At 44.6% G+C, this 18,936-nt stretch overlaps 1 protein-coding gene across 2 annotated transcripts in view; it reads left to right on the forward strand.

Annotated features, from left to right (window-relative positions):
- The window catches only part of TSC22D2 (TSC22 domain family member 2), a 53,414-nt gene that overhangs the window by 19,184 nt on the left and 15,294 nt on the right, over nucleotides 1-18,936 (forward strand). The window contains exon 2 of one of the 2 annotated variants that reach the window (XM_066599661.1): nucleotides 3,266-3,334. The exons of the other annotated variant lie outside the window; for it this stretch is intronic. Within the exon in view, the coding sequence (XP_066455758.1) occupies nucleotides 3,266-3,334 (69 nt within the window). The remainder of the gene's footprint in view (nucleotides 1-3,265; nucleotides 3,335-18,936) is intronic. 2 annotated transcript variants of the gene reach the window in all.

The following is an 18,936-nucleotide window of genomic DNA, read 5'->3' on the forward strand; positions in this document are numbered from 1 at the left end:
TGTGTTGACTCATGCGATGCTGCAAGAGAGAACAATAGTGCACAAGCGGCAGCGATGTTTTTGCAAGAAAAGGCAGCACCGGCGCTCAAAAATCACGGGAAAAAAGTTGCAATTTTGCCATAATTTTCCTAAAGTGAAATCTCTATCGCCTGTGTGAAGGAGCCCTTAAACGCTGGAAAAAATGCCTTTCTTTGCGAGGCCTAACAGGGAGGACAGCTGGCTACTGCATATCACAGGATGCGGGGACTCCAGCGCTCTCTAGTTGGGGCTGCGGGTAGCCAGAATGCTAGATTTAAACTTTCCTCTATCCAATAAGTACTAGGAGGTATGGAATAGTTAGTTTACATTTATTACTATGCAGCAGGACTCTAAGATAAAACATCACTTGGGTGCCTTTTGGCTTCCCAGCCTAAAAAGGTAGGCACTAAATGATATATATATATATTTTGGTCTCATTAGTCACCATTTGGAGTCCTGCAAGGGTAGACCTGCGTGTCATTGGACTCTTTCTGACTTTAGGACTCACTGATGCTTTGAACAAGGGGGTAAGCTCACTAGCTGGGGCCCTCTTACAAATTTTCCCTGTATAGCGATGCTCATTGCTCTGTAGGCATGGCTCCATCCCCCTGGTGGGCAGCCGGTGAAATGCCGAGAGACCTCAGGCCATTCTTTCTCCTAATCGGCAGTTGGACTTTAGTGATCGGAGTGTAATGGCGTGTTTATGTGATATGCCATATGGGGAGGTGCTTAACGCGGTATTCCTCATATAGTCCTAAAAAGATTTGGAGCTTGTAACTGTATTTCCTAGGGCTATACCGTATACTACTATGCGGCTGGTTGGTAGTAATATCTGAGCATCATAATGTAGCAAAAGCCTAATTACGGAGAAGACTCAATGGCAATCTACCATGTATGAGAACACTGTAAGCATCGGGGATTGCAGTTGCTCCTTTGTGCTCCCCACTATGTAGCCTTGCACACCATTTACTGCTTGTCTGATTCTGGAACTAATAATGGACATGTTCTAAATCGTTAGTACCGATCTTCTGAGGAAGGCTTTTACTAGCAGGTGGTAGACCGTACAAAGTGTAGCTTACCACTACATAAGAGGAAGAGGAACCAGTTCTGCTCAAAGCTGTGGGTACTTACAGGAAAAGTGATGCTGCAGCTTTCTCGCTGGCACGAGTTTAGCTTCAATTTACTATTTTAAGTCTAGGTTTCAGTTATAAAAATACCAGTCAGACATTTCTCTTTGGATTTCATGTATGTAATGAAGCGGGAATGTTGCTGCTTGCAGTTGTTGTTGCCTTCAGATGAGTTATACGGAGAAACTGTTTCCCTCACCTTTTTGGTATAGAATGGCATTAGTACAGCTTTATCTACTTTTATAGGAAACCTGTCACACATAACATGTTATCTACAGACAACATATATAATTCAGCATAACCTCCAATTGGTAGAAATCACTCCTCACTGTTAGGAGTCAAGTGGGCGGTCTTATCCAGTGATTGACAATCTTTCTTGAATAAGCCTTCCCTTTTTATGTATGCTATGTATCACTGACTAGGACTTCCCACTGGACTCCTAAACCTTGAATTAGGAATTTAAAGTAAAGGTTTTACTGAAAGCTCTTGCAAAACTATATCAATCTGCCCCGATCCTGTCTCCCACAGATTTGAACCAGTATTCAATGGGGCAGTTTTCCTTGTTAGTGTACCTCCAGCCCTAAAGGACTTGCGACATGGCATCCGTTCACTAGGCTGGGGTTGAATGCTGAGATCCACACCGATGGCTAGATTAATTGGGTGACTCGAAGTATCCACCTTTTTTGCTGCTGATGGCTTCTCTTGGTTTCGTTTTAGGTGAAGACCAGCCATAGCAATGCTTTGGTCTATGGCCAATTGTGGCCTTTGTTGCATGGAGCCAAATAGACTTGGCACTCTCTAGAAAGTCTTTTAACCCTTTCCAATCCACTGTCTGACGTCTAAAGACCTTATGCTTTAAGGCTGGACAGCTCTGATGTTGGAAGACGTCCGTCGGGGTTCCCTTACTATATATTGCCAGCCTCTCTGCTGTTGGAGCCTATCCAATGTGTCACCTCATGCAGTACTGGCTTTAGCCAGCATATAGCGCCATCCTGGGAGCAGGAAAGGGAAATCCCCACGACCGACTGGCTCCGTCTTGGGACTAAACAGTTCCGGACGGACCCCATTGACTGACAGTCCGTTCAATTTCCGCCCAGCTTCCCGGTTTTTGCATGCAACCCTTTTACTTCTGGCATTTTGAGCCCGATCTGTGACGGAACCCCAGTTTGGAGGTTCCAACGCAGATGTGAGACCGGCCTTGGCTACAATGTGTTTGGAATCTTACACCCACTGCCTGCTGATTGGTTCAGGCTGTTGCTTTCTCTACCCCGATTGGCTGCTGTACGTAAACACAAGTTTATCATAGGGTCACCAGGGAGTCAGTACATGGAGAGCTGATTTCTATTGCAGCAAGTACAAATTATAAAGCACCAGCGTCTTATGAGTCAGGTAATAGCCACCTTTATACTGAGGCGACTAAGTTTAAGGTAGGGTGAGCCTGCAGGATTGCTTTAAGGCTAAATTTAGCTCTTCGTAAGTACAGCTGTATACTCCTCGTACTCGGCTGATGGTCCTGTTTAAAGGGAACCACCAGCACCCCTCCCTTGTAGTGTATATACATGGCGCTCTTTCTGTAATCCATACCTGCATTCTTCAAGAGAAGTACTTTCAGTGTTGACTTGATGGATGAAAATTAGTTTTTTTTGGAGTCGTGCTGTCTGTTCCCATCTATATATTTTTTTTTTTTTTTTTTTTTCTGCCTGGCTCGATTTACATCCCTTCGGCAAAGAGATGTGGTCAGAAGCAGGTTTTTAAAATCTCTTCCAATGGGTTGCGGTGCATGCACAGGTGTGTGTCCCCGAAATAGAGGGCAGTGCTGCATGCTCAAGGCTTGTGATGACTGCTTTGCTGAAGGGACGTCATTCAAGCCACAGTAGGCACTTCGCCGAGCAGCTCCACCCGGATGGCTGCCAGAGCAGCATGAGAAGTGCATCTTTTCAAGAATGTAGATGCCAATTCTACAAATGTATAGACCTGTATGCAAACTATAAGGTGGGGGGCCTCCTTTAATCTATGGGCATTTGATGTTAGAACAGTCTGTAATATTTCCCCCCCTGTGTTTTATCACCTGTAGCACAAATGTTTTCAACTTCTTTTCATTTGATTCTTGACTCTCGCAGGAATCCCTCCTCTGCTTTCTATGAAGCATTTCAAGTCAAGTTCCGAGGGTCAAAGAGACTGGGTGATGGGTATGACTACTGTATGGCCACATGCAGAAGTTTGCATGAACTGCTTGCAATAAAGCTTGATTTCTATCTGATTTTTGTAATCTAACATGAGGGAGCGGTGCTATGAAAATGATGGAGCGTTGGCAGGCTGGTGGATCAATTCTGGCTCTGTAAATCGTAATTCCAAGGAGTGTGATTCTTAACTACAGGTTTTACCTGCTCCCTTCATTGCTCAAATCCAGTTCGTGTCTTCCAGTTATTATTTATTCCCCTCTTGTCCTGTTTTTTTATTTCCTAATTTTACTTTTTTTTTTAGTGTTCTAACCGGTGTTTTGTCATCTTGCCGGTGCTCTTCCCTTGTCGGTTTTACCTCTGCTTACACTTTGTCCCAGGTTTCCATTCCTCTATGTAACGGGAAAGACTTGCATTACTCTCCCTTGATGTACAACATTGTTTAGTGTTTCATTGGAGGGTTTTTTGTTTTCTTTTTGTTCCGTTCTCCCTACTACACCAACCGTATTGGTTATCTGGTCAATTTGGGCTATTCTAGAACCATTTACTCGAAGAAGGTAATAAAAGGGTGACAAAATGTAGTAATAAAGGGGAGCCGGAGTGGAAAGCCCACTGCAAATCGTGTGCTCCTATGTATGTAACAGAACTCCTTTTAATTCCTCTGTACCTCATTTTGCCATCATTACATTTTAATTTCTTTTAAGCTGTATATAAAATACCTCTTGTAAAAGGAACATCTGAAGAGGTCACAGACTTCAATAGGTCTTCAGTAGACACACAAAAGGGCTTGACCTTTTTTCTATCTCCACAGTGGTGCCTAGTAAGTACACTCATTGACGAAAAATAATGCGCAAAAGAGTTGCTGAAATCGAATGAAACTTTATATATGTAAATGATCACAATATTAATGTGAAAGGATTCGTTTATTGTGGAAAACTGTCCAATTCATAGGAGGCTCTAGTACCTCGGTGGCCCTCCGCTAGCCTACATGATGAGATAGTCGGACATGGAGGCATGCAGGCTCTGTAGGTTCTCCTGCGGCACATTTGCCCACAGATATTGCAACTGGGCCTCCATATCCTGGCCTCCATATCCTGCACTTGTAAGCTGCTGAATCTGGCGTCCCATAAATGCTCGATCAGCGATAAATCCTGCCAACAGGCAAGCTAGAGAAGTGTGGCAATGTTATGGAGGCATTCCTGTGTGTGTGCGGTCAAGCATTATCCTACTGGAAAAGCTCACCACACGGCCTCCGTACTTTAACATGACCGTCGGTAGCTCCCAAATTGAACCTGGAATACGGCTCTAGTCCATAGCAGCCCAGATTTCTCATTCATGACACCACTTTAACAAAGGAGTCTGTGTTGAGCTGCCAATGGCAGGACATTTCTTGGGCAGTGGGGCACCAAATTTCCTTCTGCTAAGTGCCTGGAAATGGTCCGGGAAGGGTATTGAAGGTTGCACCTATGTCTGGATGGTGGACAACCAATCTGCTCATGCTTGTTGGATTTAACCATGCCCTATACTGGTGGTCGGTCTGAACTGTCCAGAGCTTGTTCGTCCGGTGTCCGTGCCCTTGCATAACCACTGCTCCCAACACCACCTAACAACTTGTCAAAACTACCATCCTACTTCTCTTATTCCAATAATGTGACCCCTCACAATGTCTAACTGGGCAAGGTGTCTTCAATGCATCTTGGAGGCATGTCTAGAAGTCAATATTTTCAATAAGAGGTACAATATACAGAAGTAGCCTCTGAGAGCCACTTTGTTAAAGGCTCTCCCCGTTGCCTATAAAGCCTCTGATGGCAAGAGCCCAGTTTCAATTCAGACCACAACTGTAATCCTTTACATATCTGCCTGAGATGTAACCGCATGCTGAGTTTTACGGCAGGTTCAACATTTCTATCTGGCTGCATTATTTTTTCTCTTGGAGTGTATTATAAGTGGCCAAATGGCATTAGTGCAAGCTAGTAATGATGCTTGAACTTACACAAATCTTGACCCACATAGTCCTCTAATAGCCATAGACCCACGGTCGCTCATGGAGTAAGCTAGTTGAGGTCAGTCAGCTAGTGAATTGGAAAGGGATTACATGGTAGAAGGACTTCCTTCTCCATGACCAGAGGTTGTCCATAGCACTTTTTGGTAGATGTAGAAGCCTTGTGAGGTCTTGCGTATGTTCCTACTGTGCTGCATTAAAACAGGACTGTTTCCATAGGACATACTTGGCAGCATTTATGGATCCCAGATCCTATCTAGGACCTAGTCTTGTACCGTGACAGACCGGACAGTCTCTTGTGTTGCCATCATTTATCATCTGCTTCATACATTCATGATCACCTCTGCTGAAGGGTCAATCTTTTTTGTATTGCACCCAAGCAAAACCATTACCAAATAGCATCTTTTTGCTCCAGAAACCTCAGTTCCCAAGTCCTGTGATCCTTGGTACATGTGGAGGGAGCTATATAATCTAATTGTGTCCAACCTTTTTTTCCCCCTTTTAGTCTTTTTTTAGATCTACAGTATTTCTATTTTGCTTTGGAAGACCTTGGAACTGGATTAGAGCAGTCAAGGGAGCAGGGGATACCGTAAAAGAGCAATAAGTGGGATTAACAGTATGAACATAGAAAAAGTTGCTAAATCAGTCGAAGTCCCAAACAGGAAAAAAAAAGAAATGGAAAAGGTAAGTTTAATTTCCCTTATTGGAAAGGGTGCACGGAGTCCGTCAGAGTACAGGAATGAACAAGATGTGGGGTAGGGGACTATCGGTGAGAAGCCCTCACTGTACTTCTGCGAGGGCCTGGAGCCGCTTTGGTTTCTGAGTGATTCGTGAATGTATTAAATGAAATTTGCATTCGGCTAATCTCTGGTGGGCTGGTAACCTTTAAGTGATTGGGCTTCCTTGAGTTGCGCGCTTGTGCCTTGCATTGTGTGATCAGTGTGTGCTTGTAATCACAATGCCCAGGACTTGTTGCACTTGTGATTTTTGTATAGTATGTTTTTTACTCTGCATGATGGCATTATTAATCTACAAGACAATGTATTTCACATCGCACACGGTCTACAGAACTGCTGACATGGATCCAGGCTCTGAAACCATCCGAAGTGTTACAATGCTGACTGCTTCCAGCTCAGCACATTGGCTATTCTGCGTCTCTCTCCTTTCCTCTGGGAAGTGGTATTTTGAGTCTTGTCGTTAAGGTTGCTATGTGACTTATCCCTAGAGTTCGGTAAAAGAGAAAAACCAGTTCATCAACAGGAATTAACAGTTCGGGCCCTATTTATTTAGTGGGTGTACTACAAACATGACAATGTGAGAAAACCCAATCGTACCTCAACTGAGGTGTGTCTAAACATGACGCTCGATCGCACTCAAGTCTGTAAGCTAGTGCTGTGCTCATTGCCGCAGTATGCACTCGCATCTAAGGAACAGCAGCCTTCAGGTATAAACGGGGATAGTTGTGGCACAAGAGTAGGGAACGATTGTCCTCCATGGAGAGCCTGGAAAAAGACTCCTCTTTTTTTCTACGGAACCATAAAAGGACCCACAGCTCCTTGCTAGTGACATTTTTCATCTAAAAGTAGTGTTTTACTCAACGCAGTAGTCGCCAGTTGGAATGTGGTTATTGGCCATAATGCTAAATTTCCATTACCTTTTTTTATTTCACGTCAATGACTATGTATTGGGGTTGCTGCCAATCCGGTGTCTTGGTTTCATATCCGAAGAACAACCACTTCAAGAACGCAGCCTCCAATTTATTTGTTTATTTTGGAACAGTGTCTCTTTTTTTAAAGTTGTGGGGTTTTTTTGGCAAATTCTATTGATCACCTGTCCTTAGGATAGGTTATCAATAGTTAATTGATAAGGAGTCACCACTCAGGATCCCTGCAGATCAGCTGATTGTCCACCCGCTGTCCGTGCGGTGGGGCCGGACGTCATCTGTGTCGGAACTGAAAGCGTAAGAGAGCTTCACTTCCATTGAAATCAATTGGGAGTTAAAGGGGTTGTCCCGCGGCAGCAAGTGGGTCTATACACTTCTGTATGGCCATATTAATGCACTTTGTAATGTACATCGTGCATTAAATATGAGCCATACAGAAGTTATTCACTTACCTGCTCCGTTGCTAGCGTCCTCGTCTCCATGGTTCCGTCTAAATTTGCTGGCGGCTTGCTTTTTTAGACGCGCTTGCGCAGTCCGGTCTTCTACTCTCAGCACGAGCCGCTTCAGCCTGCTAGCCGCTACAGCTCTTCTGCGCATGCGCAGACGAGCTGTAACTTCTCGGGAGCGCGCTGGAGCGGCCATTCTGTACCATCCTCTCTTAGAGGAAGGTGCAGAAACTTGAGCCGCCCAGCTGTCCCGAGAAGCCGCCCAGCTCTCTCGCCGTCCTGCCGCCCAGGTAAGTGATGGGGGGGGGGGGGGGGGGGTCTGCCGCTCTGCCGGGGGGGGGGGGGGGGCTGCCGCTGGGCCGGGGGGGCCTTCGTCTGTTGTCAGGGGTCTAGCGTCGGTTACCTGCTGCCTGGCGGTGGGTGACTGTGTGCCGTGCGGGGCATCTGGTTGTCAGGGAGACACAGCTGGTAGCGTCTCGGGAGCGCGCACGTCGGGCTACAGCAAGTGACGGGGAAAAAAGCCGGCGGCCATGTTGGGAAAATTTTTATAAGTTGCTGGAACTGTAAGTACAAACCAGCTAGAAAAGTCATTTACAGGGGGGCTTAGTAATGTATGCTTAATTAGGGGGACTGGGCAAAAAAAAAAAATTCACTGCTTCCTCGAGACAACCCCTTTAAGTCCTCTGTCTCTTCTGACACTGATGACATCCTGTCCCACTGCACTGACAGCGGGCTGGGCGATCAGTTAATTGTCAGGGATCCCACATGGTAGGTCCCTGGCGGTTTACCTATTCACAGGATGAGTCATCAATAGTTATCAACAACATTTAGCCAGAAAACACCTTTTAAAGGGGTTATGCCTTGAAATCATTTATCACTTATTCACAATAGGGGTGATTGCTGGGACCTCCCCAGGTTAATGGAATGGTGGTGCGCAGGTAGGTTCTGAATGGAGCTGTGGCCACACTTGTGCATCATCATTGCGTTCACTCAGCAGACTCAGGATGGGTGTTCTTGTTCAGTGTTTGCACCTCCCAACTATCAATTATGTATCCACTACCCTGTGGATAAGTGATTCAATTTATTTTCATGTGACAACTCCTGTAACCCCTTCCCACTATAGGACGTACAGTTACATCCTGTGGGGTCGGGGTATGTATGAAGAGGGCTCGTGGGACGACCTCTTAATACAGCGTGCGCATCTGCTGTTACAGCTGACACGCGTTGGCAATAGCTGCAATCAGCCGCGCAAGTGATCTGCACTATTAACCCTTTAAATAACGCTGTCATTTCTTGCAGTGGCATTTAAATCCCTCGAATGATGTTCACATGGATCCGTGTGGGTTTCATGGCAGCCGGGGTCCTTCTGAAAGGCCACAGGGCTAGGGCTGTCTTAGCAGACTGCCTATCAAGCCATCACCGCAGATCGCAGTATGACTTAATTCTATGGCATTACATCGTAGTGCAGGAGTGATCAAAGCATCACAAGTTGTTCTGCCCTGTGGGGACTAAAAAAAAGTAAAAATCAGAACAATAAAGTTTAAACAAATATCAATTTAAAAAAATTATTTAAAAAAACCGTTTGCCATATTTATAATGGAATCTAAATCCTAAAACAAAAATACATATATTTGGTATCAGATCAAAGTGACGCATTTACACCGCTCGGTGAACATTATCAGAACAAAAAAATACCAGAGATGTGCAGTTTTGGTCACCCTATCTCTAGGAAAAATAGCAGTAAAAAGTGATCAAAAGGTCGTATGAATTTAAAAATAGTGCCAACACAAACTACAGGACGTATCGCAAAAGATGAGCCCTCGCACATCTAGGTCAATGGAAAGATAACGTTATTGCGTGCAGAAGATGGCAACAGAAAATTTTAAAAAATGTTTGGTACCCTAGTAATCGTACTGACCCATAGAATAAAGTTATGTCATTCTTATTGCAGCTTGTGCGCCATAGAAACAAGATGCACCACTTGGCATTTTTAAACTTTTTCATACATTAAATTGTACTATTGAAAAATACAACTCCTCCCGCAAAAATCAAGCCCTCATACAGCAACGTCAGTGGATATATAAAGGAGTTACGATTTTTATTTTTTAAAGGGGGGGGGGGGGGGGGAGAAAATGCAAAAAAGGGGGGAGAGGGGAGAGAAGGGGCCGCGTCATTAAGGGGTTAAAGGACCCCCCCCCCCAGTGGTGCAGGACCGTGCAGCCTGCTAATGAATTAAGGGATCACGAGCTGTAAGTTAATGGCAGCATGGTTTTGGGCATACTGTGCAGCTGCTCACAATTTAGAGCTCGTGAACACTTCATTCATTAGCAAGCCCCACCGGCCCTGCACACGGGGAGGGTTCTCATCTGCATCACTATCGGTCAAGCTGGACAGCAGCCATGTGGTGACTGCCACGTTGTGCCGTAGTCCGTTCTCTGCTTCAGGTTGCCCAGTAGCCTACTATTAGATCCATACAGCACTGCTTATCTCTTGGGCAGCAGTTGCTTTAAATGTAAAATCTAATGTCTGCAGAAAGCTTGTGAACTACCTCTCACGTCTTCATTAAGGCCCACGCACACCTAACCATTGTCGCTCAAAATTTGCTTAAAAGAGAATTTGAGCAATAAAAAATAGCTCACTTGTCGTCCGCAGTTGTTTAAGCTGACTTTTCACTCAGCTTATCTAATTGAGGACCAAGCACCGTAAACTTATGGCGCTTGGTCCTGGGCTTTAAACCCAGCCAATAATAAAAATACGGAGGGGAGGGGTTTAAGCTGTTGGTCACAGCTGATAACCTAGAGAAGACAGGAGGGGTTTTTAACCCTTTCTGGCTCTTTAGTACACAGCGCTCAATGAGTGCTATGTACTAAAAAGTAAAACTGGAAGTATAACTTCCACTACACGGGCTGGCAGTCATGTGACCGCCGGGATTCCCTGAAGATCCTAATCAGCTCTGCCAGTGACTACTGTCACTACAAGGGATGTTTTCCCTGTAACTGGGGCTCCTATGGATGCCTCATTTACAATGAAAAAATGTCAAATAACAGAAACAAAAACATGTGAATGTTCCCCAGAGGTCTTATGATGTAATGGGGGACACAGATAGTAAAAACCTAATTACATACATAAGTAAAACAATTACAGAATAAAATATATACATAAAGAAAACTCATATCCTAATTAAAAAAGACTATAAATGTTTGAAAAACTTGAACTTTTTAATCCCAATAAAACTAAAAAGTGGGGGGTAAAAGTCAGTGAAAAAAATATTAAAAATATAGCCCTATATGTCATGGGGGGGTGGGAAGAAAAACGTTGCAAAAATAATTTTGGTAACTGAAGGAAAAAATAAAGGGCAGATAAACCACCACATGGGTTAAAATCCCCTAAAGGGTCTGGTCCTTAAGGGGTTAAATACCCCTTGTTGGCTCGCTGGCTTCTTGTCCTCTGTAAATGCTCAGCGCTTCCATAGGAGGTGGGTGAGTGAGAAGCCCGCGAGTCGCCGACAAGCCTTTCTGTTTGAATGCTCTGCACGACTTTAGCGTCGGCAATCGTGCAGTCGCTGAAAAGCTTGTCTGCCCGTGTAAAAGGGCCTTTAGTCTTCCTTCACATCTAGTCTTTTCGGGTGCGTTCACACAAGTGACTTGCTGCGGAATTGGTGCAGATCTAAATCCTTTAATTTGCATCCAGTTGGAAGGGTGAAGCATGCAGCCACTTGGGAGCGCACCCTGCAGGGTTTAGGCATGCTAACAAAAAATAAAATGCATGTCATGCGTCTTATAAATCTAGTTTTTGGGTGACCTTTTTCTTTCAGTCTGCATTTAGAGGAGTCTGGGGAAAAAGCAGCTATTTGGCACCTTCTGGTGTCTCAGAATTCCCTATTGACCTACTGCTATCACTTTTACACTTTTGAACGGCGGTGGGGAACTACGGGACCATGTGTGACACCAGCCTTGGGATGCTTTTCCTACTTAGTTGAAAACTGACTGCAGCACATACTAGCCCAATGGAGGCCAGAAGAAATTCTTTTGGGCTATGGCCTTGTGGATACACTTAAGGCACATGCATTACGCGTGGGGCTGTTAGTGTGCACTGAGCCAAGCGCTCAATCATGCTGCTCTGTTAGAAATAAGAACTGGCCAGTAGCTAACAAGTAAACCATTTTTCCCCCTGGCCCTACTATCCCTGTTCATAAACTAGTGACTCCAGCAGCCGGATCCCACACGGATGTATGTGTCCCATGTACTAAACACTGTACTAAAAGCCCATTGATTTCTTTTGGACCACTCAGGCCAGTCTCACTCGGGCGATCTGGACTCCGCATGTGAAACACGACTGTGACCCCGGTCTGCGACCCCCACATGCCTTTTCCTGTACTGCGGATGACCGTGGACACTCGACCTATTCGCAATGTCTATTGCAGATGAGCTGTGGGTCGGATGGTCTCCATTGACTTCAATACATGAAAAAAAAAAAACATGCTAAATACATGGGACTCATATGCCTCTGATTGAGACCTTAAAGGGGTTGTCTCGTGAAAGCAAGTGGGGGTATACACTTCTGTATGGCCATATTAATGCACTTTGTAATGTACATTGTGCATTAAATATGAGCCATGCAGAAGTTATTCACCTACCTGTTCCGTTGCTAGCGTCCCCGTCGCCATGGATCCGTCTAAATGCGCTGTCTTCTGGCGTTTTTAGACGCGCTTGCACAGTCCGGTCTTCTCCCTGGTGAATGGGGCCGCTCGTGCCGGAGAGCTGGTCCTCGTAGCTCCGCCCCGTCACGTGTGCCGATTCCAGCCAATCAGGAGGCTGGAATCGGCAATGGACCGCACAGAGCCCACGGTGCACCATGGGAGAAGACCCGCGGTGCATCGTGGGGTGAAGATCCCGGCGGCCATCTTGGTAAAGGAAGAAAAGTCACCGCAGCGCGGGGATTCGGGTAAGTAATAAACTTTTTTTTTTTTTTTTTTTTTTTTAACCCATCCCTTGGGTTTGTCTCGCGCCGAACGGGGGGGCCTATTGAATTAAAAAAAAAACCTGTTTCGGCATGAGACAACCCCTTTAATGAAGTGATACATTTTTTTCCCCCATCTACCTTTTGTGGCCAACTTGTGGAGCTCTAGATGCAGTCTGAGGTACCATCACGGGCTATTCCTTGTGACTACCTGTAGGTATTGATATTTAGAGGGATCTTCAGCATGTGGTTTGTGTGTCCCTGTGTTGTAGAACTAAGCTATACATGGATTTTAATTTTGGCTGATAATGCCACCTAGTGGTCAGAAGGCAGCATGGCATCTTCATTTATACTGTAGGCGATTTAAAGGTTCAATTTGGAAAAATCTAATAGTAAAATGACAGTAAAAATACTGCTCACAAATATCCTTACAAATCTGCAGATTATAAATGTATATGATCTATCTGTTATACTATAAAATCCAGGAATATTTTACTTGTAGCATCATTGAAGGATCCCATGTGCCATTTAGACGGATGGAGGATTCAACAATGCGGGCTTTATAGAACGGTCAGCTCCTTATACTACACTGACTAAAGAAGGCATTCAGGCATTGCTCTTAATCTGTTTTGTAGTGGAATGAGCAGTTCAACTGAAAACCCCAATTCATGTTTGTTTGTTTTTTCAGTGTCCACTAAATTGTTTTTAAAGTGCCATTGTTTACAGGGTGCTGTACAGACCTAGATGAAAAGGCAGTAATCGAGTGACTGGTACAGGGTGAGAGAGGACCTGCCTACGAGGGTTATATCGGCTCCATTTAATTACTACCTAGTGCCATAGGATATTGGCGGACCACATGTTTGGGAAAACAGAGGGAGCGGGGCATGTACCTGGTACTCAGTCTATAAACATGTGTCTGGTTTGGGAATGTTAATCCCTTGCCTTTTATTCTATGTACGGGAGTGAGATTGCCCAATTCCTGAAGAGTCTGAGAGGGTGCAAAAGTCACACCTTCCCAGGAGTAATAGCCCACTTACACAGGACGAGATGACAGGCAAACTATGCCAACACTCGTCCTGGTGATGCCCGTTCCTGTGCCATTGCACAAAAGCAAGTATTTTGTGTGTGTGGGGGGGGGGGGGGGGGGGGTTGTTTTTTTGTTTTTTTTTTAAAGAAAAAAAAATGGATCCGTTAATAGAAAAAAAAACAGAGATGTGACCATAACATAACTCCACCTCTCTGAAGAGAGCCGATCACAGCCAAAGGGGTACAGCACTAAAAAAAAACCTAACAGGAACATTGGGGAAACCGCAGGCCACAAAAATGACATGTGAACGTGGCTTTGGGCTCCGTTGGAGAAGCAGAAAAACTGCATCCCTGGCTGAATGGTGCCAAACGAACCCCATTGACTCTAATGGGGTCGGTTCGATTTCCAGCCAGCGGTGTTGCGTTTTGCTGGAAGTTACAGGATGAAATGGCCCGCTCGCTGCGCTGGTGCATCCTGTTCTATAGTGGGAATCTGAAAGGAATCTGACGCTGATGTGAACGAAACCTTAAAGTGGCCACTTGTTCAAAATGAGAATAAGGCCCCATTCACATCTGCATTGGGGTTTTCTGCTTCTCTCTTCCATTTGTGGAACAAAGAAACTGAAGTTAAATGGATCTGTGTTTTTCCCCATGAATTTCAATGAATTTTTAAAAACTGAAATCTTTAGTGTGCTTCTGCGGAAAAAACAGAACAGAAGCACACCGGAAGGTTACCGCTTGCTTTCCGGTTTCTTTAAAAACCCATTGAGATTACTGGGGGGTGCAAAGCATCCATTTATTTGTTTACTTCAGTTGTGTTCCAAAAACAGAACTGAGAAATGAAAAGCCCTTATGCAGATGGGAATGGGGCCGATGATACCGTAAGGCTGCCTGCAGACGGCCGGGTCGGATCCCGCTGTGAGAATTCTTGCAGCGGGACCCGACCCCAGCCCCTGCAGGCACCAGCGCTGCACTGACTTCTCCCGCGGCTCCAGCTCTTTGATGTGCTGGCCAGCCGGTGCATGCACAGAGCGGAGCCGGCGGCCGGGGAGTGAATTTCTGACATGAAGCATGGCGCGATTTGTTTTCCGCGTGTGACTTCACGCGCACAAATCACGGCTGTCTGCCTAGGATTGCGTTAGAAAACGCAATCCTATGACAGCTTCTGCGGGCAGAAATTCTGCGCAGAATCCCGCTGCGGAATTTCCGCCCGTGTGCAGGGGACCTAAGACAAAAGTTCCCCAGCCTTCTATGCTTGGAGTCACCTTCAGTTTTTATATGGTGGCCTGGTGCATTTTCAAGTCAAAAAATGTTTACTCTTTAAATGTGGGGAAATTCCTGAAATTCAATTTTCAGGAAAGTATTTCAGCTTTAAGATTTTGATGCATACTTTTTTAAAAATTTTTTAATCCACTTAAATTCTCCTTTTTTCGGGGCTATGATGTGCCTGTAACACTGTTACTATGTATGTCTTACTGTAACAAGTGAGGCACACGGCAAGCCATATGTGGCTCCAGAGCCACTGCTTGTAGACTACTGCCCCAATGGGCACCCTGGACAAGAAGATGACTCCCAATCCCTTGTGTTCTGGTGAGGCAATCGCCTGCATTTTTAAGGCAATTTTAATAGATCTTGGGGCTTAATGAACTAGAATAAAACTGGATTTCTTGTTCATAGGGACCAACCAGCTTTCATTTTGGTGCATCTTCAAGAATAAAAGTGATACAATTGGTTGCATCGGAGAGCTACTCCATTTCCTCTGCGAGCCCATTATTCTCAATAGTATGTACAAGTCTAAATGGTAATCTTCAGAGTGGACAAGATGACTTCACTTATGTATCTGAAAGGACTAGTTGTCCCTTACTGACTGTCCAACTTCAGAGTGAATGACTACGGGGCGAGTGCAGGACTCTTATATAACTCTTCCTATTCAGGTCTGTGAGGAGCGAGGCCGGCAGACAAGTTGTGTGACATGACTTGCTCAATACTGTAGCAACCTGCTGCTGACTTGTCACTTGTCCTAGTTCCCCAGGCCGGGCTTGTAGTGGACAGATGAGGTTCCTCTGCACTATTTTTACTTAAGTTTTCAGAAATAGAACAAATTGGAGAAGTAACTTCCAGATAACATCGAATGCTGTTTGTACATAAGCTTGTTAACCTTCCGATAAAATCTCTTAAGGGCCTTTTTAGGAGGCGCGATTTATCACATGACAGCCATTAGTTGGAATGAGCCTTCCCACTCACTGCCCAGTGTAAAAAAGATGGTTCGCTCCTTTGTTATCTGGACTGACCTGTCTGCAAAAAATGTTTCAAGTGGCTTTTCAGGGAAATCCTCAGGATAGGTCATCAATAGTTGATCAGCTGGGGTCCATCAGTCAGGACCCTGGCCGATCAGCTGATGGGGCGCCCGCTGTCAGCGCCATTACACCCAGGTATGGAGCTGAAGCTGCTGCTACGACCCCCCCCCCCCCCCCCCCCCGTGTGTAGCAGTGGACCCCAGCCGATCAACTAACTATTGGTGACCTTTCCTCAGAATAGACAATCACTTGTACTTCCCTTTTTAAGGTGGTGGGTAGTTATAGTTCCTTCATATAACCAACTGTAATGTATTAGAGACTTGACAAATTCTTTTAGTATTTCAACAAAATTCCTTCTTTTAGAAGAATGTAGCAGTTCTGCAAGTAGTAACCACATGTTGGAACAGTTTCCAGTTTTCTAATCTGTTTTTAATTTTGTCTGTTTAAATTTTTTTTTTTTTTTTTTTTCGTTTTTAATTCACTTGATAGTAGCCATAGTCATGTATAGAAAACAGTATTACTGGAGCTGCAGTTAACAGCTTTTAGAGATCTGCTTACAGTAGCTTCATGGACCATTTACACAGTGGACAGGAGCTGACCTGTTTACTTCAATGGGAGACCCTTCTAGGCATGACTTATGCAGTGAGGGGGAGGAGGTGTGCTGTGACATTGGAAATGACAGCTCAAGTGTGAGATTGATATCCTTGTGTTGAAGTCCTGATGGTGATAATGAGATGACTATTGACAAGTTCTCTACAGAGTATCAGACCACTATTGGGGTTAGCGGTCACTGTAAAAACTGCAGGACTTTTAGGATGTAATTTATAACCTGAAAAAGAAACCTATCTAAAGGCCATTTTACAGGCAAAGATAATCTTGCAAAGGAATGAGATTTAGCGATCTAGTTACATAAAGTGATGATGGTCATTAACACGTGATCACCTTCATTTGCATGTAAAAGGACCTCCATGAGCTGTTTGCAGAGCCCAGGGTGTGTTTTTTAACACTTCCAGCTGTGCAAACAGCTGCCACACATTCCTTTGTTCTCCTTGTGGCTACTGGCAGATTGTATTCTTCTTGCTGCTAGTGTAAACATGCCACAGGAAGAACATCTTGCAGTCTGTTGAAAGATGAGCAAAATGCTTTTAAATGGAATGTATTTGCTCAGTCTTTCAGTGGCTGAACGGTGGATTTTAAGCTCAAATGATAAGTGCATGATTCCTGGGTTTGCATGTAACGATTATCACTCATTTTCAGCCATTTGGATGAATTTTGAGCGATACTCGTTGCGTGTAAAAAAGCCTTAGAAATGCGTCTAACAGCTTGACTACACCACTGTTGTCCAAGGAGGGTGCATGAGATAGCAGACTAACCACATCCTCTTGTAGAAGGGCTGTAGTAAGTGGACATATGGCCAGTGACAAACTTCAGAGCTATAGAAATGCACGGCTGAAGAGAATCCTGAGCACTCCTGCTCTGTCAGACCACAAGCTGCTGTCCTCGGCCTGTAGGGGTAAATGTTAGACTCCTACAGGATTCACGGTGCTGGGCCTGGGGATTTGGGCGTTCCATGTTGCTTTCTAGAAGGGCACTGATTCTATTGGCCAATTGTTGGAGCGGTTCCCAGGTATATGTCCGGTCACCATGGCAACCTACACACTTTTTTAAAATTTATTTTTTAAACTTGTTTTTCTTTAGACGTCTGTAAAATCCAGTGTAACTACCGCTTGGTGTGTAGCTACGTGTAATATATGCACACAAGCAGCACTTCTCAGGCTCTGGCGAGCCTCCTTTAATGTAACCCGAGAACTGGTTTTGGAAGGAGACCAGGCAACTGGCTGGATTAGGTCATTTATCTTGCTAAACTAAGTAAACTTCTGGATGGCGTTGTGATTGGATGAGTCAATACAGGTTGGGGTTAGGAGTCAGGCTTTCTAGGTCAGTACCATTGTTGAGCGAAACAAGTGACTCATGCAATTGTTCTACAGTCTTATGACAGATGCATGTAAATATTACCTCAATGGCAGGCTGGGGGGGGGGGGGGGATCTTAAGGAAATGTAATAACTACTACTTGTCTCACTTCATCAGTTTTAGTGATTATCGACTATATCGTGCTGACTGGGTCAGCTACACCCCTTCCCTCCTCCCTCCTTAGATGCTTGTGGAAGGTAGCTGGTCTGGGACTATGGGAGGCTTGTCTCTGGCAGACACTCCTAGTTTGTGTGGTCTACAATTAGTGCCGTCACTTGTCAGCTGCTTGGATCCTAGTGATCCATTAGATGGTGGAATTATGGTGATAACGTAAGACTTGATCACACAGCTTGTAATCCGCCTGATGATGATCCTGAATGGCAGACTTGTGATTGCTGTTAGTTTATATCCTGGGGTTCCACAGCTGACAATACAGCACATCCCAGGAGTTAGTAGCCAACACACTTGGAAATTCACCTAACCTTTTCTAGTTAACCCCTTAGTGACAGGTCCATTTTGAACCCTAATGGCCAAACTTCTTTTCTTTTTTTGCAGTTGTCACATTCCTAGAGCCCAAACTTTAATGTTTCTGTCAACATGAATATGGAAGGGCTTGTTTGTTGCAAGACCATTTTGTATTGTTAATGGCATAACTTTTTTGAGTACATGTACCGAATAACTTGTATTCAATGTTGTTTTTTTGCTATTGTACGCTAAGATCTTTTTTAAAGATTTGTCTGTCGCCGCATTCCAAGGGCCATAACATAACATATTCTTCCAGCGAGTGAGCTCTGTGAGGGCTTGTCTTTTGGTATTAGCTCTAGTCTTAGTCATGTAACATTTTGGATCGCTTTTAATACATTTTGTTTTCTTCTGGGGGCAAGATTAGCCATCTTCAATTTTTTTTTTCTATGTGTTATAAATTCTGCTGGCATGTACGATTTTAATACTAAACTTTGTTTTAAAAAAAATAATTCTGCTTGTGTAGAAGTTGTTGACCACTAGATGTCAGAGTTTGAGAGGGGGGCGCACTAGGCCTCGTGCACACGGGCAAATTGAACTAGGGATCCTGCATTTGTCACTGGCCCTGGTGATCCTCTGCCCAATTTGCCCATAAATGTGTGGAGATTCCTCTGCTCCACGCACACATGCGGATTTTAATTTGCGGATGCAATGTGCTGAAAATAAAATCGCAGCATGCTCTATTTTAGCCCGGATTCTGGGCGGACGGCTTTCGTTGAAGTCA

The sequence above is a fragment of the Eleutherodactylus coqui genome, chromosome 1 (genome assembly GCF_035609145.1).
Source record: "Eleutherodactylus coqui strain aEleCoq1 chromosome 1, aEleCoq1.hap1, whole genome shotgun sequence".
Lineage (NCBI taxonomy): Eukaryota > Metazoa > Chordata > Amphibia > Anura > Eleutherodactylidae > Eleutherodactylus > Eleutherodactylus coqui.